Source organism: Galeopterus variegatus, unplaced genomic scaffold (genome assembly GCF_000696425.1).
Source record: "Galeopterus variegatus unplaced genomic scaffold, G_variegatus-3.0.2 Scaffold638, whole genome shotgun sequence".
NCBI classification, from domain to species: domain Eukaryota; kingdom Metazoa; phylum Chordata; class Mammalia; order Dermoptera; family Cynocephalidae; genus Galeopterus; species Galeopterus variegatus.
This window is the reverse complement of record NW_007726749.1, coordinates 163,890-182,988: the sequence shown is the minus strand read 5'-3', so window position 1 is coordinate 182,988 and position 19,099 is coordinate 163,890. Positions and strand designations below refer to the sequence as shown.

General features: G+C 42.7%; 1 protein-coding gene across 1 annotated transcript in view; it reads right to left on the bottom strand.

Annotated features, from left to right (window-relative positions):
• The window catches only part of STXBP1 (syntaxin binding protein 1), a 41,477-nt gene extending 25,849 nt beyond the window's left edge, over window positions 1-15,628 (bottom strand). The window contains 9 exon segments of the mRNA XM_008570844.1: window positions 1,311-1,418; window positions 2,807-2,937; window positions 3,683-3,767; window positions 5,884-6,032; window positions 8,156-8,259; window positions 9,419-9,497; window positions 10,602-10,678; window positions 12,958-13,039; window positions 15,583-15,628. Of these exon segments, the coding sequence (XP_008569066.1) occupies window positions 1,311-1,418; window positions 2,807-2,937; window positions 3,683-3,767; window positions 5,884-6,032; window positions 8,156-8,259; window positions 9,419-9,497; window positions 10,602-10,678; window positions 12,958-13,039; window positions 15,583-15,627 (860 nt within the window). The 5' untranslated portion in view covers window position 15,628.
• Between the last annotated feature and the right edge of the window lie 3,471 nt (window positions 15,629-19,099).

Here is a 19,099-nt window from a genome sequence, read left to right as displayed (position 1 = left end):
CCGAGGGTTACGATCCCATTACCGGTCACGAAAAAAGACAAAAAGGAAAAAAAAAAAAGAAAGTCGAATTGTATAAAGTGGTGTCTGGGATCTTTCAACGGTATGAAATGGCTTTAACCATTTATTGTTTATACCAGTAAGGTATGCATTTAAAGTGATTTCTAAGTGAAGAAAGACACATCGTTTTTCTAATTAATATTCTGAATCAGTGGTCTCCAGAGTGGAAAGTGCCAGATGACTCAAGGGGAAAAGAGAAGAAAATGTTAAAACATCCATTTATGTTTATTTTACCTCATCCTTTTCAAATATATGTTTGAATATACATAATGAAACATACATAGTTTGTTTGAAAAATACACAATCAGGGGCCGGCCCGTGGCTCACTCGGGAGAGTGTGGTGCTGATAACACCAAGGCCACGGGTTCGGATCCCATATAGGGATGGCCGGTTAGCTCACTGGGGGAGCTTGGTGCTGACAACACCGAGTCAAGGGTTAAGATCCCCTTACCGGTCATCTTTTATAAAAAAAAAAAAGAAAGAAAGAAAAATACACAATCATATGTATGTTGTAAAATACACATATTAGTACAATAAAGCATATATCTAATTCATAAATACATTTAATTTCTGGAAACGTGGGATTTTTTTTAAGTTTAGTGATGAAAAAAGTTTGGAGACCACTTCTCTAAACAAAAGAACTATCCAAGGCTAGATAGTACTTTCTCACTCTTCCACGTGAATTTCCTGAGGCTATCAGCAACTCAAAGTAGCAGAATGTGTCTTTCTGAAAAAGCAAAATTGTTATCTGCAGCTGAAAGGTCTTACAGCAAAGTTTAAACATTTGAAACATTCTGAAGCACTTTCATTCTGAAACATTTTAGAACAAGGTATATAGTTCAATATATAAACATCAGTTCTTGCTTAGAAACTGTCGGTAAAATAACAGGGAAGATTGAATACCAGCTATAAAAAAGAAAGTTGAATTGTATACAGTGGTGTCTGGGATCTTTCAATGGTATGAAATGGCTTTAAAAGTTAAATGTTTATAAAATATTCTGAGAGAGCAACAAATGCTTTCCAAGAATCCAAAAAGCAACCCTAATACAGATTTTCTATCTTTGTGAAGGTGGAGTAGTCAAGCCCAAAGAGAGAAGGGATTTATCGTTATCAGTGACCATATCAGGGACTTTGCCAAGGCACCAAATTCCACTGCTGATGAGCTCCTCCAAAGCTGCCCAGAGAGCGCTGATCATCCACAGCAATCAGGGAGAAGTGCCTGGCCCTGGAAAAGGCAGAGGAAGGGCTCTTACTGGGACACCTCTGCAATGTGCTTGTGGCGCAGCGCTATCCACAGGTCGTCATCCTCATCCAGGAGCACCTCCTTAATCCGTGCCTCCCCAATGCCGCTTGTCTCATACCTAGAGAGGAGATGGAGTTCAGGTGGAGCATGCTGTCCCCACAACATTCACCGGACCCCCTCTGGGTTTTTATGACAGCAGCTCAGTCTTCAGTGGCCAGATGCTTTTGTGGGTGATGTCACAGCAAGCTCCCGACCATCTTCCTGTGTCGGTCAGGTCTGCTGCAACAGCACCAACACAGGTGCAATCCCTGGGGCAGGGAGATACTCAAAGCTCTAATCAGAGTCAACAAACTTGAAATTTTATTTAAAAATCTTCAGGGTCAGCTGATATGAGCTCTCCCTGAGCTACCTGGTTCAGGGCATGAATCGGGTTACATGTGGGCTTAGAGTTACTTACAGAGGAAAGGCAAAGCTCTTATTTGTCCCCTCTGGGAAAGGACTGGAATACCTTCCTCAAATGTGGGGTCCCTAAATAGCTTCCTGCAGCTTCCTGCAACAGGCCTTCAGCATATTGCTACATGTGAAATCATGAACAGCTGGAGGGAGCTATTTACAGGTGCCAGAAGGCAGAAGAGCTGAGATTCACTCAAGTTTTTAGAATCTTCATTTTGAAGCCATTATTTTTATGATCAAGTTATAAAATAAATGACACAAGAACAGTTCTGTCTGTTTTCATAAAAAGAAAACTGGCTTTTAGAAACTGAGTTTCTAATGATTGCTACCAAGAAAAGGGTTTTGTTTTGTTTTTACAATGAAGAAAATAGTTTCTTTGCAAAGAAAGTCAGTAAGAAACTCCTGTTGGTATATTTTATCATCATATTTCATCATCTATAATTAAGAAATTTCAATGCTGAATAACACACACACACACACACACACACTCACTCTCTCTCTCTCTCTCTCTCTCATAAATCAACATATTAAAATATCCAGGCAGGGGCCGGCCCGGTGGCGCACTGCTACAGTGCGCCGCTTGAGAGCGCGGTGGCGCTCCCGCCGAGGGTTCGGATCCCACATACAGACTGGTTCCCGCTCACTGGCTGAGCGAGGTGTGGGAGCAACACCGAGGGTTGCGATCCCGTTGCCGGTCCCGGTCCGGTACGGGCGCGACACTGAGGGTTGCAATCCATTGCCGGACACGAAAAAAGACAAAAAGGAAAAATAAATAAAATAAAATAAAATAAAATATCCAGGCAGGCTATGAGCTGAGGTGATGTGAGCTGTGAACTAAAGTTCTTGTTCTATCCAAGAAGGGGCACGAGTTCCCTCCTAGAAATGTCACATGGATTTGGGAACTCACAGAAAAGCGTACAGGCTTTTTCTGCAAGACTGTATCAATACAGCCATTTTTCCTAGGACTAGAAACATCCTTCTTCTTAATTTAAAGGTATGTTTGGTTCATTTGCAAAGCTGCAGTCACTCCAGGGTCTGTAACATTACACTTACTTGTACACATCATTTTCAATAGGCAGCAGATCATAACTCATAGCCTGAAAAGTCAGTTCATGGAGCACAGGGGAGCTGGGGTCAAAGCCACGGTCCAGGATCAGGAGCTGGGAGCGCGCCTTGTCTGGGCCCTGAGAACAAACAGGGAGATGCTTCACAAGCTGCCAGACAACTCCAGCTTCTCCAACTAGCAGAACCCCTCTTATAAAAGGAGGTGAACTCTGAAGTGCAAACCTACTAAAACAGCACTGAGTAGTCTACCTGCTGCTTGACAAGAACGCCAGTAACTACCATGTGAGACTCCAATGTTTCCATTTCATAATGAGGGCCCTTGGAAGCAGATCTGAAACTGCACTAGGGGCTGAAGTGAGTTTATGTAGCCCAGGCTCAGCTACAGGTGGGGTGGCCAACCACCCAGTGTGCCTGGGACTGAAGGGGGTTCCCAGCACCCAGGACTTTCGGTTTTAAAATTGCTTGTAGTGGTGAGTACGTGAATCTATACATGTATCAAGTTGCAAAGAACTGTACACACACAGTACATGTAAAATCCAGTGAGATCTGAATGAGGTCCAGAGATTGTACCAATGTCAATTTTCTGGTCTTATTATTGTACTACTGGAGGTTTCCCAGAATATAGGACGCTCAGTGCTGAAACTGGGAAAGTCCCGTCAAACAGAAACAAGTTAATCACCCTGGCTACATTGAACACATCTGCATCATCCTGCCCCAAGGGCTTCGGACATTTCACTGGAGGCCAATATGCAGGAAAAGCAGCACTCACACATGGCCTGTGAGCAACAGAACCGAGCTGTCCCAGACTGTCACACAAATATTGTGGTCCTCGTAAGAGAACTGCGTGGTCCAAGCCAGACTCACCTCCCCCATTGTTGGGTCATCAGCTTTATAGGCATCAAGCTTGTCCTGGATTAGCTGAGCCAGCAAGGCATTGTCCTTGTATTCCCTACAAAGGAGCAGTGACAGAGGGTGAATTGCCTGTGTGTCTAAATGATGATGCCAATTGCCCCCAGGAAAGGAAGCAGGACAGTGTAGGGAGGCTCACAGAAGACATGAGCATGGTCTGTACTAGTTTTTTTTTTTTTTTTGGTGGCTGGCCAGTACTGTATTTTTATTTTTTTTTACAGTGAGAATATATTCATATATTACATGTATAATTAAAGAGTAAAAGTAAAATAAAATACTTAATTCAGTGCCTGGAACATAAAGAAGTGACTTTCCTGTTCCTTTTCTTTTTTTTTTAAACTGTCTAAATGGAAACAGAAGTAGTCTCTCCAGGCAGCTTCAAATAAACAACCACACTTCAGCAGAGGGCCCGCCCATCATCCTGTTCCCATGATCAGGCTGTCTAAGACTGACCCATATGCTCCTCACTTCCCTCGATTCAATTCCCGCAGGTCTTGTTTTGTTTTGTGGCAGAGTGACATTTCAGTCAGAAGGACATAAGTGAGAACCTTTGAACCTTTCCCCTTGGCTGAGTCTGACAGCACTTCCTGGCTCTAGCTGGCTTTATCAACTGTGTGGCAGCTACCCACACCTCACCAACCTCAGCGCTATGGCAGCTCCATCCTCAGCCCAAGTTCCCACTACTCTGTCGGGGGGTATAGCCTAGCCCCCATTTCTTAACTTCCACGATGATTCTGTTACTGAGGATAGACAATGGAGAGAGCCAGGCACTGGGGCAGCAACAAGAAAGGTGTTTTTCTATGGCCACAGGTTCCAGCAGACAATCCAGCAACAAGGACAGATGTAGCATATGGTCCTTGGCACTGCCTGTTCTCAGTTACCATAGCTCAATCCCTCAGCAGCCGAAACTCCTTCCTGCCCTACCCCTATTTGTTAACAGTTCCAAGTGGCACCAAGTCTACCTCGGCACTCTCAGATTCCGTCCTTACCTGTCTGTCCCATTCCCATCACTCCAAGGCCAGGCCCTTCGCTCCTCTTGCAGTGGCCTCCTGCTTCGCCTCCCCCTCCTGGTCTCTCCCTGCCCTGATCCTGCTCACACTCCTACCTTCATGCCTCCAGAGCACTGCATCCACTCCCCTGTCCAAATGCCCCAGAGGTTTCCCAGTGAAAACCACTGGAGAACATAATTCCAAACATGGCACTCGAGAGCTCCAGAAATGGCTTTATCTCGTTCCACTGCCCTACATGTACACTGTGCCAGACCACCAATCCTCTCCAAACTTGCACTTTGTATTCCCAACTCCAAGCTTCTGCTTATACCAATGGCATGAGCCAACGACCACACAAAATGCCCTCCCCTCCCTCCTCATCAGTCTATTGAAATCTGAACCTGCCCTTCAAGACCCAGCTCAAACATCACCTCTAGTCTGAAGCCATTCTTCATCCTCAGCTTGAAGGGCCCTCTCCCTGCTCTGGATGCCCCAAGCACGTGGCTTGTACTGTCTCGCAGGTTCTGTACTACAGGTGTGCATATCTTATGGACACATGTTGGAACGCACTTCTTACCTACCCTCCCAGTTCAGGGGTTTCTAAAGGCAGGGGCTGTATCTTCTTCAGCTTTAAGACCCCAGCACTCAATGCATAGCAAGTAGGTGATGAGTGAATAGCTTTATAAAATCTGAGAAATACGTCCTTTGGAGAATTATTCTGCTTGTATTTTATCTTACTCTGAAACATTTTTTGCAATGATGAATTTGCTTTTAAAGGTTAGAAAGGGTTGACTGGTTAGCTCACTTGGTTAGAGCATGGTGCTAATAACACCAAGGTCAAGGGTTAAGATCCCCTATAGGCCAGCTGCCCCCCCCCCAAAAAAGAAAGACATCAAAAATTGCAGGAAATCTGGGTTGAAGTTACATAGGGATTCACATTTTAGTTATTCAATAACTAAATATATATATCTTATGCTCTTTTCTGTATGTATTGTTTCACAATGAAATTTAAAAGATAACAAAAGCATTGGAAGAATCATTAAGTGAGAGATGCCCAAATTTTGACCCTCTTGAGACCACGGCCAGAGGAACCTTAAGGCCAGACAAAGAGTCAGGAATGGTTCCTTGCCCAGCGGACACAGGGGATGCCACTTCAGGCTGCCTTACCCCCGATACCGCACAGCTGGGTACTCCTTCAGGGTGGCACACAGAGTTGCAATCTGCTCTGCCAGACGCTCCAGTATAGGATTCTTCATCTGAGCCTTGTGGGGACTGTAGAAGCTTTGGAATGAGTCAGCAGAGTCCAAGGAATACACCTGAGGAGGAAAAAATATAAGTGGTGTTTGCATCCAGCATAGTAAACTGTCAGTTATTCTCTAACCTTGGTAGTGAGTCTACAGAACACGACTTCATTTATTCTACAAATATGAGGGTACTTCAAAACCGTCATAGAAAGATTTGTATTGTCTTTTAATTCTATTTTTCCATGAACCTTTTGAAGTACCTTGACTATGCTGGCTGCCTACCATGTGCCAGGAACTATTAACAACCAAAACATCCCTGTCCTGAAGGAGTATGCAATCTAGTAGGGGCAGGCTGACAATAAACACAATGAAAAGTAAATTATACGGTATTGAGAAACTGGGACGTATATAAGAAAATAATAGAGCAGGGAAAGAATGCTCGGGAAGCCCAGACAGGAGGACATGAGGACTTGTTGAGAGGGTGACGTCTGAGAAGAGCTTGAAGGAGGTAAGTTGTTTGTCACCAGCAGGGGACTTCCACGTGGAGGGAGTGGTGCCCAGGACCTACCTCAGGGAGGCACGTGCCTAGGGTGTCTGATATACAGTGATGAGGTCAGGAAAGCAGGAGAGAGGTTAGTGTTAGACCTCACAGGCCATTATAAGTTTAGTCTTAATAAACAAGGGAAAAGCAAGAAATTTATGCTGTGACTGTGGGCAAATAAAGGAGTTTTTTTTAAAAATTTAATTTTATTTTATTTTACTCCTCAAAATACATTGTACTTGATTTTCATGCCCCTTTACCCGTTCCTCACCCCCCAGTCCTCTCCCCCCCACATTGTATCTGTGCACTTGACTTAAATAGTTCAAGGAATTTTTGTGTTTATTTTGTCTTCTTCCCCCCACCCCCACCCTTTATTTGTTTGTGTGTTTATTATTTATTAATTTTTAGTTCCCACAAATAAGTGAGAACATGTAGTATTTCTCTTTCTGTGCCTGACTTGTTTCACTTAATATAATTTTCTCTAAGTCCATCCATGTTGTTGCAAATGGTAGTATTTCATTCTTTTTTATAGCAGAGTAGTATTCCATTGTGTAGATGTACCAAATAAAGGAGATTTTTAAGGATTTAATAATACCCTATCCTCAGTAGTAGTTTTCTTCTTTTTTGGGGGATGGTTCTGGAAGTTCAAAATTCCCTTTTAAACTACAGAGTCTACCAGCTATTGGTATTATCTCAAGTTCTCATTTATATAAACTACCTTGATCTTCTAAAAAACCTGAGATATTTCTAAAAAATTTATTACTTTCTTAAAAATTTCTGAAACATACTATGGTTTAGTATGCTAAAGCTGGATTTTGTCCCATCCAGGTGGCAGCTGGACTCACACAGAGAAAAGAAACTTCCTGCCCTCAAGCAGAAAATAGGCTTTAGGCCAAGTGAGAAGAAAAAGAGACTGTCTTTAAATGTGCGCACTATGTTTCTACCATCCCTCTTTGTCTGAGAATCTGGTGTCTAGAGGCTGATATATAAAGATCCAGTATACCCCAATCATCTTTTATCTCCATAAAATGCATAAAAGTCCTGTTGTTTTTGTTCGTTTGCTAGGAGGAGACATTTTAACAAACCTTAAAATACTAAGATAAATTTTGTATATTCTCTCACAATCAGCTTCACCTTTACTGGTTTAACAACTTTGTTTTTTCCAAGGAGAGACGTTTGCTGCCATGGCATCTGGCACTTGAAGTGTTAAGGGCTAATGACGAAGGCTACCATCTGTTCCTTCAGCACATGACAAGCTAAGGTTATCTCCTAAAGTCTCCTGTGCAGCAGATGGGATGCTTCTGATCCCTTTCCCTCCTCTTCTTCCGTGCTCATTTTGGATTGGCTACTTTTTAGTTATTCAAGGAGTCAGCCGATAGGCGTGAATGCTGTGAGCAATGATGAAATGCACATAAAGAAAGGCACAATGGCTGATAAAAAGTCAGAAATAACTGGAGAGTAAGATAAGGGCACTGGGCAGAACCTACAGAATACTATTTCCATTAAACAAACATCCACTTATAACCCATCATCTGGCAATTCAGAATATACCTTCCCTCCCCACTCTCTTTATTACACCCCGCCCCACCCTCTCAGAGTTCCTGAGATAATAACTAGGATGCAGATGTTCTAAGCACTCCCTACTCAGCCTCACCTGGGATTCATACGGCAGAAATGCAATATTGATTTCCGTCAGAGTTTTGATGACTTTAGCTGCTCGAGATTTTACCAGCTCATTAAACAGGGCATCTGGACAAGCTGCAAGAATGACAAAAGATGTCAACATTCCAGTCCATTTGTTGGTCCATTTCACAGCTGCACATGCCCAGTGGATTCTTTGTTTTATTAGGATTTTTAAAAGGGAACTAGAAAGTTCATCCCATTCTAAAATATCCAATACCTCCAGGGTATAAAAGGAATGTAAAACCATCTGCAAGGCCCTCAACATATAACAGAGAAACAAAGGGCAATAAAGATTGAGATACTGAGAACTAATAAAAATTATTTTCTGATAGCAAGGAAGGAAAAAAACCAAAAGATTAAGGATAAGAAAAAGGCGTTTAAGAGAGACAAACACCACACATCTAATATCCTAATGATAAGTAAAGTAAGAAATAAAAATAAAATCATTGGAAAATGTGATACAGGCATTTCTCCCAGAACCTCTAAGGAGCTCAGCACCACAGAAGGTCCACCTGGTGAGGGAATCATGATTTCTAGTGACTCTCCTGGGCCAAACAAAGGCTTCAGGTTCCCAGAAATGCGTTATTGTTTATTATTACCAATGCTGTGTAGCTGCTCTGTCACTCATATTCAAATGCTATAAAATTATTCTTTGCTATATACCCTTTCCATTTTCTCAGTGGTGAGTTTTGTGGGGCTTTTCCATAGAAAGCAAAACACTAGGTGAATTCTTGTTTCAGCTCTGTAGCTATCCAGGGCTACTCATCTGCCTTTGCTTCTGCACTAGGACGCATGCACAAAACTCTCACAAAATAAGAAAACTAATTCCAGGGTGATGATGCAGGTTCTATCTAATATAAAGACCACTGGATTGGAATATCTTCGTAGCTGAAAAACTAATGGAAATAGACGACAGTTTATAGTGATATCTGGAAGTCTATATGATAAAACACCAAGGCTGACATTAGGAAAATTCTCAGGCCCTTAGTCCTTAGAAGAGGTGTGCGGTATGCTATTTTCATCAAGAAGGACCACATGGTCTAGAAGGTTTGCATTTGTATGCATTATTTTGTCTCTTATGCGATTTATCTTCTGAAGAGAAAATAAAAGATCAGGACAAGCATGGTAACAAACCCATTCCTCTCCCATAGACCTGATGTGTCTTTGGCTCAGCCTAACCATGCAGAAGTGCTACTCTGGCCCAGCAGGGGGAGCAGCTCACAGCTGTACTTACAGTCAGTGAAGAAGACATGCGCAGCCCGATACTTAGCAGTCGGTGGGTCCTTAAAGTCATTGATGAGAGAGTGCACAGACTATGGGCAGGGGAAAAAACAGGGAACTGAATCCAATTCTTGAAGCAAATGTCTGAAACAAGTTTACTCCAATCTGGTTTTAAGCTACTTGCACAAAACAGCAGGGGATTTTTGACATATAATTCTAACACTCGGGGCCGGCCCGTGGCTCACTCGGGAGAGTGTGGTGCTGATAACACCAAGGCCACGGGTTCGGATCCCATATAGGGATGGCCGGTTAGCTCACTGCTGAGCGTGGTGCTGACAACACCAAGGCAAGGGTTAAGATCCCCTTACCGGTCATCTTTAAAAAAAAATAAAATAAAATAATAATAATAATAATAATAATAATTCTAACACTCATGTTCGGCCATAACCAAGTCCTGAGAACTTAAAATTAGGGTTTTCCAGAGTTCAGATGAACACAGGCCTTCTTAGTTCATTCGGGAATGACAGCGTCAGTTCTGTGGAGCCAACATAATGGGTTCCTACGAAGAGACCCTCAAAAAGGGGAAATCCTCAGAAACTTCCCAAGAGAGTCGTATTGATGAAATTCTGGCAATTTAGTTGCATCTACAGAAACTCATGTGTAAGCCAATTTTCAAAAGTGAAAAGAACATATGAAAATTGGAAGAAATTTATATAGATTAAGAGACCTAAGACAACTATCACCCAAAAGCAAGGAGGTGGACCTTAATTGGATGCTGATTTGAACCAACCCCCCAAAATTATAAGACAGGTAAATTTGAACACTAACTGGATACTGATGAAATAAACCTAAAGGCATAAAATACCAAAGTCCGGAGGTGGATTGCTAATTTTACATGTGGATCCTCTACCCAGAGAGGGAGTACAATGGGGAAAATGTGAATGATCCAGGGCCATAGAACGCTAGCTCTGGCTTTCTGCACAGCTGATATATTTCAGAAAACTTAATACGCTCTTCACTTCTCACTGCATAACCACCGCACACCCGCCCCTGCTGCTGTTTGTGGATTGCATGCTTAAACAGAGCAGTGTGTTAAATGCGTGCTTAACCTAGAAATGTCAGACAGTCTGTGCCACATAGATTGCAAGCCAGCAGGTCTAACCTTAGCCCAAGCTCCCCTCTGGTGGAGGATTTACCTTCTCAGATGGAGTGATGAGATACACTGCCTCCAGGCTCGGGAGTGGTTCCCTGCGCTTGTTGATATCTTCCACAACTAGACAACAAAACAGCCCCCAGTGAATAAGAAAACATGATTGGTGATCATAAAAGTAGAAGCATTACAGACAGGCCACCTTCAGACTGGCACTGATAAAATCTACAGCAGGGGGGAGAATCATTCACCCCTTCCTTAAAGTTACCACATTCCTTCTGAGTGAATTCCACTGTCTCAGCACATTCAAGATGTTAGAAAACCTGAAATCTTATCACACTGAATATTTACCACTTTCCATTTCAGTTTAAGCAAATTCCTTGATCTGCTCTGAGAAAAAACGGAAAATGCTACCTCATTCTCTCAAGAATAGTTCCTTCACCTCTTCTTTCAGCTTTTTCTCATCTGTCCTAACTAATACCAATTCCTTTAGAATTTCTATGTTGGATTTATCTATTAACAACTGAATAGTTTTATCATTTTCTTCTGCACATCAAATGAAGACATTCCAAATATATCCTCTATATAATACTGTTCCTCTCAATAGTTTGAAAATTAAATGTATTTTGTTAAAGCAAACCATGGGCTTTTGGTTTGCTTGTTTCCTTTATAGTTATGTTAGTCACTTCACCTGGAAAAGAACAGCTTTGGGCAGAATCACCACCTTACCAGTCACCCAATAAAGCTTAAGGAGTGTTATGTATGCTGCGCTGTTCTCTGGTAAGGAGAGCAGTACAATTGTACAGATGCCATTCTTTCTGTGCAGATGATGTAAGCAGATGTAAGTATCATTTTAGAAGTAGCCCCTGTAGGGCCGGCCCGTCGCTCACTTGGGAGAGTGTGGTGCTGATAACACCAAGACCACGGGTTCAGATCCCTATATAGGGATGGCCGGTTGGCTCACTTCAGAGAGTGGTGCTGACAACACCAAGTCAAATGTTAAGATCCCCTTACCAGTCATCTTGAAAGAAAAAAAAAAGAAGTAGCCCTTGTAGTATTTATAGACTTTTTACACCAAATAATGTTCAAGTCAATGCCAAATCCCTCAACCATCTACTTTACCAGTGGTTGTAGATCTTTGAAACCAGCCGGCACTGCAGAAGTGCCCCTGCCCCAGCCCACACTCCCCTCCCTCACCATAATTTCCTCCCTTTCCTCCAAAGAGAACTACTGTCCTGACTTGAACTTGAACTATGAGCATTCTATGGTTTTACCACCTGTCTTCTATATGCATTCCGAAATAATATAGCTTTAGTTCTACGTGGTTTTTTTTGTTCTGACTTGAACAATGAGCACTCTCTTTATGGTTTTACCACCTATGTCTGCATTCCAAAATAATATAGCTTTAGTTCTGCCTGGTGTTTCTGTTTTTTGAGGCTGGCTGGTACAGGGATGGAACTCTGAACCTTGGTGTTATCAGCACAACACTAACCAACTGAGCTAAGCAGCCAGCCCTGGTTTTGAACCATATATAAATTATATAAAAGGAAGTATTATATAAATGAAAGCATATGATAAGTATTCTTTTGTATCTTGCTTCTTTTGCTCAACATTGTGTTTATCAGATGCATTCACATTACTGTGAGTAGTCAGAGTTCGTCCGTTTTGATTGCTGTATAGCATTCTGCTGTGTGACTATACACAATTTATTTCACCAGGTACTCTTGATGGACGTTTTGGTTGTTTCCCACGTGGGGCTCCTCTGAACAACACTCTATGAACATCCCTGCACATGTATCCTGGGCACGCATACCTGAGGTTGTCTAGGGCACACACGCAACCATAGACTTGCTGGCTCCTAAGACCCACATACCTTCCACTTCACTGGACACTGCCAAGTGTTTTTCAAAGTAGTACTGACTAACATTCCATTATGCAGGAGTTCTTTTTCTACATCCTGTCACTTGTCATTATCTGAATTTAAATATTCTAATCTGGTGAGTCTGTAACCTTATCTCACCCTGGTTTGAATTATATTTCCCTACCGTTAATGAGGGTGTGCATCTTTCATTTATTGGCCACTTGGATTTCTTCCTTTGTTAAGTGTCTTTTCAGGTCTTTATTCTGTTGGGTGGGCTGCCTTTTTTCCCTTGACTTAACCTTTTTTTTTTTTTGACATTCCTATAACAGATATCTTATGAGGGTCCAGCACTGGGTTATGTGCTCTGGATTCAGTGATAAACAGGACAGCCTTGGTCTCTCTCAGGAGCTGACAGTCTTATTGCACAGGTTGTTGGAAGAAACTAAAGTCAAACAACATGATAGTGAATAGGAAAGAGCAAAGCTCGCCACAAAGAGAAGGCACTGGTACTGCTCGAGCACAGAGAGGAGGTCATGCTCACTTGTGATCCCCTCGGTCATGATGTCTGTCATCTTACAGCAAGAAGACAGCATCCTCATGCTCAACTGGTCCACCACCAACACCTGGAAGGAAAGAGAACAGCTTATAGGCTGCGATTCTCTCATCAGCTTACTGTGCCAGACTTCAAAAAGAGCACCCAAAATGCAGAATTTCTGTGGACCAGAAGTCTGCTGAGATATATGTGTAGGGAAAATGAAGGAAAATGGTCAGGCCCCTCAGATGTTCAGAATCTTGCCGAGCATTTGATGTAAATATGCACGTGCGCCCAGGTGTTCCTTGGTTATTGTCTAATGTAATTGCACATGTGTACCCAGGTGTCCTGGGTTATGGACTTCAGTATAAAGGACGAGTGGCTCTGATCCACAGTGCCCCCTGCCCCCACGATGCCCCTAGGGGCTATGGGAAGGCCGCTACTACTGCTGGAGGCTGTTGCTGCAAGCTGTTGTTTCCAGTGCCATCAGGACCCTCTGAAAGGCTCTGAGGTCACTGCAGAGGAATCTGAGGACTGAGCTCATATAGTGTCATCTGTCAATGGCTCCCAAGATCTTTCCCAATTACTAGTGTGGACCTGTGAGTGAGGGGTCTGGTGACCCATCCCAGACATGTGAGGGGTCTGGCAACCTAGCCTGGCATGTGAGGGTCTGTGACTCAGTCTGTACAATGGGTTTGAAGGGTCTGTGGGTCCTAGTCCTGATAATACAAATGGAAAACTTAGTGTAACTAAAATAATGAAACATTTTGGCTTTAGTTATGAATTAGCCTTAACCATACAATTGGTGTAGTCTGTAGAATACATATGCTTGCTTTTACATCCCACACCCGAACTTAACCTTCTAGGAGTTGAGTTTCCTCTCACTGACTGCACTCAATTTTGTAAACTTTAAAAAATAAGTTTTTATTCTTCATGATAAAGAAAATAAGTAACTCATAAAAAGTGCAAAAAAAAAAAAAGAAAAGAAAAAGAAAAAAATTATTTATGGTGCCAACACTCAAAGATAATCAACTAGTGAGAATTTTTTCAGGGCACAAACTTGTTTTCAAAAGTAGAGTGAAGGGCCGGCCCGGTGGCGCACTGCTACAGTGTGCCGCTTGGGAGCGCGGCGGCGCTCCCGCTGAGGGTTCGGATCCCACATACAGACCGGCCGCTCACTGGCTGAGCGAGGTGCGGGTGCGACACCGAGGGTTGCGATCCCGTTGCCTGTCCCCGTCCAGTACGGGCGCGACACTGAGGGTTGCGATCCGTTGCCGGACACGAAAAAAGACAAAAAAAAAAAAAAAAAGTAGAGTGAATACTAGTGCCCACACAGGTGGTATGGCACATGAGGACTTTGTGCAGATGTCATCAGGATTTGTACCTTCACCAGTACACACATCTTCTGGGATCACAGCATTCCTCAGTTCAGACTGGAAGAACAAGAACATTCCAGCCCTGGTGTAAAAGTTACACACCTGCAATCCTTCAACTAACCTTTCCTATCTCCTTTCAGCCCCCAGTGGAGAGAGGAAGCCAGCAGTTAGGACAAGGCTATTTCTCTTCTCCTTTAATGATATAAACTGAGGAGAAGGCAACAGGAGCTAGGCACGTCAGGGCAGACAGAAAGCTCTCTGCTGCAGTGCAAGGCAAGTTAGTTTCCATTTTACGAGACAGTTTCCTCAAGATTAGTTTAAAATTCACAAGTCTACAAATCCAGTAGTGATGGGAAAGGTAAGTGAGAAAGACATGCATAGAGTTCCCACCAGATGACATCCCCTTCTGGGTGGTGAGGATGAATGTGCTGGCTAAAACATAATCTCACAAGGCCGGAGGTGAGACTTCAAAATCCTCTTGTGCCAATCAGCTCTGTTGATCCCAGGCCCAATGAACTTGAAAACGTGTGGGCTCCTGACTGCAGGAAAACTCGAGGGCAAGAATGGTTGGTAAAAACCATTCAACAACATGTGGGGAAGTTCCAGTAAAACTGCAGGCTCTTCTGCCCAGTATAATGCCCAGCTCCAGACAACAACCAAGCTACCCTTAACTGGTTGACTCCATACATGAAGGATGGCATGTGCCACTCCTGCATCACCCACTTGGAGAACTTAGGCCATAATCAATTTGATTGGCTTAAATACTTGTTTCACATGCATTATAGAGTCTAGCCCTCTTTCAATGTTATATGAATAAACAAGCTCGCTGCTGTCCCTTATGTAGTTGAAGATAGATGGGGACAGACCAGATGAGGACTTTTCAAACTGTTTTGTGGAGTCTGTGGAGACGTTTTATGGCTACCAAGGGGGCAAGAAGGGTCTCTTTTTCCTCTCCCATGGTAAGCAGAATAATTACACCTTCTTCTGCTTTGTCTAATAAGTTCCAGGTAAGATTTTGTTTGAACAAAAGATTTCCACTGCTAACTGCCTGACCAGATGATTTGTAAGATAAGCTTTATGACTAAGAGATTTCTTAACCAAGATCACAGATTCCTTTCTCCCATCCAGGAGTTCTTTGTACTCTCTGGACACAGTAAAAGCCCTCAATCCTGCCTAAACCTTTCCTCCAACTCCACCCCATTCTTATTTTCCCCACATGAACTCACCTTTAAGCCATGAATTATACTCTTCTACTTACCTTCCACTCCCCCTTCTTCTTGACTTTCTTTATCACATCATGCATGATTTCTAAAAAAAGGAGGAAGGAAGGAAAAAAGAATAAATTTCATGTAATTTCAGGACTTCCACACCTGCCTGTTAGACTAGGTTATTTCCCTGTTAGGCTTTGTTGTCTTGAGTCACGCGATTCTACTAATCTGTTTACTGAGCCATAATCGACCCACCATAAAGAGAGTTCTCTTCCTGTCTCCATAATTCAGTAATTCTCAAACTTTTTGGTCTCAGGACTTCTTTACACTCTTAATAATTGAAGACCCCAAAAAGAGTCTGCTTATGAGGGTAAATATCTATTGATAACTATATTTTCCACAATAAAAAAATTTACAGAGAATTTTGGCATTGTTTTACATTTTTGCCACCCTCCTTGCTGTCTGGCTGCATGGAAGATGGCTGGATTGCCCTAGGCGCTTCTGCAGTCAATCTGTCAGGAATTACATAGCATCTGGGAACTGCATTGTGCCCTCATGACAGAATGCGGGTGAAAGTGGCAAATGACATCTTAGTCTTAGTATGAAGACACCTCTGACCTCATGAACCCCCACAAGGGCTTTGGATTTGAGAACCACTGCCTTAAGTTTTAATAAAAGGCTGTGACAATGTCTCAGGCCACATGAGCCTCCCTCAAACTCCAAATACAGATGTGAGGACAGTTGTGATATCTTCCCAACACTGAGCACATCTGTGGAACACTCTCGTCCCTAAATCACCATTCTGGAAAGCCCCAGTTTCTACACTACCACAACCACACACACATCCAACCAGCCACAGAGGCCTTATAGGAAAGATCACCCTTGCCACTCTGTAAACCCAGGCAACACACAGCCTGGAACAACCCAAAGGGCAATAGCTGTCATTAGCAAGTGTACTTCAAACATTTAGGTCATTCTCTAGAGCATGGTGGTTCCTAAATCTGATTTTGACTATCTTCAATAATCTGATGTGTCATGAAATTGTTCTAAAGTTTTTAAGAACTTTTCTTCTGATTATTAAAAAAACAAAAACAAAAACAAAAACTTGCTGCAGTAAACTTGAAAACAAAGAAATATATAAAGAAAAAAATACCATGTACCTGTATTACTTGTGTACTTAAAAACGAACAAAAGGAAGAATTATCTGTAATCCTGCCAACTTGAAATGCATAATTAACATTTTATTTCCTACTTTTTCTATGTACTTTTACATAAGATCATGCTGTACATATAATTTTGTATTATGCATTTTTTCCCTTAACTTACTCATTGCCCAATGTTAATAAAAATGCTTCACAGGATTTTAAATGCCTGCATGATCATTCATAGTTCAGTCAAGAATGTTCTCAATAACTATGTAGATTACTTTCCATGTTTCAGTGTAGTGAAAAATTGGAAACAAACATGTCCAACATTAGGGCAGCGGTTAAGTAAATCAGGTCACATTTGTATAATGGAATACTATGTACCCATCAGAAATATGATATGGGAAAATATGTATTCATTCATTCACTCTTTCATTCAATAAACATTTGTTGAGTAACCACCGTTTGCCAGCCATTATGCTAAGCAACAGGAATAAACCACTTAAAATCCACTCAGCTCCTCTGGAGCTCACCCTCTAGTGAAGGAAGCAGCCACTAAGTGAAAAGAGCAGCCCCCACTTTTCCAAGTATTCTGAAGTAAGTAAATAAGGAGTCAGGATAGAAAAAAACAGGTGTGGACAGCTCCCTTAACTATGAGGGTATTTCAAAAAGTTCATGGAAAGATTTGCATTACTTTTTTTTTTTCAAAGATGACCGGTAAGGGGATCTTAACCCTTGACTTGGTGTTGTCAGCACCATGCTCTCCCAAGTGAGCTAACCAACCATCCCTATATAGGGATCCAAACCCGTGGCCTTGGTGTTGTCAGCACCTCACTCTCCCATGTGAGCCACGGGCCAGCCCTGTATTACTTTTTAATTCTATTTTTCCATGAACTTTTTGAAGTACCCTTGTAGTCAAGGCCATCTGAGGAAGGTGGACCTGACGAGGAAGAAGCCCATCCAGAGTTGAGGAACTAAGAGGGAACATACTCAAAGGCCTGAAGTGGAAAAAGGAAAAAGAGCTTGAAATTTTCTTGGAACTTAAGATGTCATAGGCTGAGGTTGAAGGCCAGATCGGATAGGGCCATGCAGTCCTTGATAAGGAGTATGATTTTCTCTGGAGGGCACCAGAAAGCCATGGAAGATAGGGGGGTAATCTGATGTGCTGTAGAGAGATGAGATGGGGGGGCAAGAACAGAAGCAGGGAGTAGAGGCAGGAGGCCTTTGCAACAATCCAAGCATGACCGGTGGCAGTGGAGATGGCAAAAAGTGGATAGAGTTGAGATATATGTTGGAGGTAAAACTAACGGGGCTAGCTGATAAGTTAGATATGAGGGAAAAGAAAAGAGAAGAAACATAGATAACTCCCAGATTTTTGGCTTAAGCAAAGAATACATTTAGAGAGATATAGAGGGATGAGAACGGATCTATAAGAGAATACCAGGAGTTCTATTTTGGTTACTTGTTTGTTTTAATATTATATTTTATTCTGCAAGAAAATAAATTATACAACTTAAAAAATAAAATCCAACAATTAAGCAGTTCATCAAAATATTTCATATTTTGGTTATCTGAAGATTGAGATGGCTAAGAGACACTGAAGGAGAGACACTGAGTAGGTGGTTGAAAGTAACTCTAGAGCTTGGAAGAATGACCTCAGCTGGAGTTGAAAATTGGGGAATTATCATCAAATAGAAGTAGGAAGTAAAGTTGGAAAAAATCTGTAACTCTGATAGAATCAATAAGATGAGGATGGAAACATGGTCTTTTTTGACCTTGACAAGAGCTTTAGTGAAACAATAAGGATAAAGCCAGACGAAAATGGGAGAAGAGGAAGAGAAGACAGATTATCTCAACAACTCTTTCAAGAAGCTTTGGGGCCGGCCCAGTGGCGCACTGCTGCAGTGCGCCGCTTGGGAGCGCGGAGGCGCTTCCGCCGAGGGTTCGGATCCCACATACAGACCGGCCGCTCACTGGCTGAGCGAGGTGCGGGAGCAACACGGGTTGTGATCCCTTTGCCGGTCCCGGTCCAGTATGGGCGCGACACTGAGGGTTGCGATCCGTTGCTGGTCACGAAAAAAGACAAAAAGGAAAAAAAAAAAGAAAAAGCATGAAAACTATGGGCCGGCCCAGTGGCGCACTGCTATAGTGCGCCGCTTGGGAAGTGCGGTGGCGCTCCCGCCGAGGGTTCAGATCCCACATACAGACCGGCCGCTCACTGGCTGAGCGAGGTGCGGGAGCAACACGGGTTGTGATCCCTTTGCCGGTCCCGGTCCAGTATGGGCGCGACACTGAGGGTTGCGATCCGTTGCTGGTCACGAAAAAAGACAAAAAGGAAAAAAAAAAAGAAAAAGCATGAAAACTATGGGCCGGCCCAGTGGCGCACTGCTATAGTGCGCCGCTTGGGAAGTGCGGTGGCGCT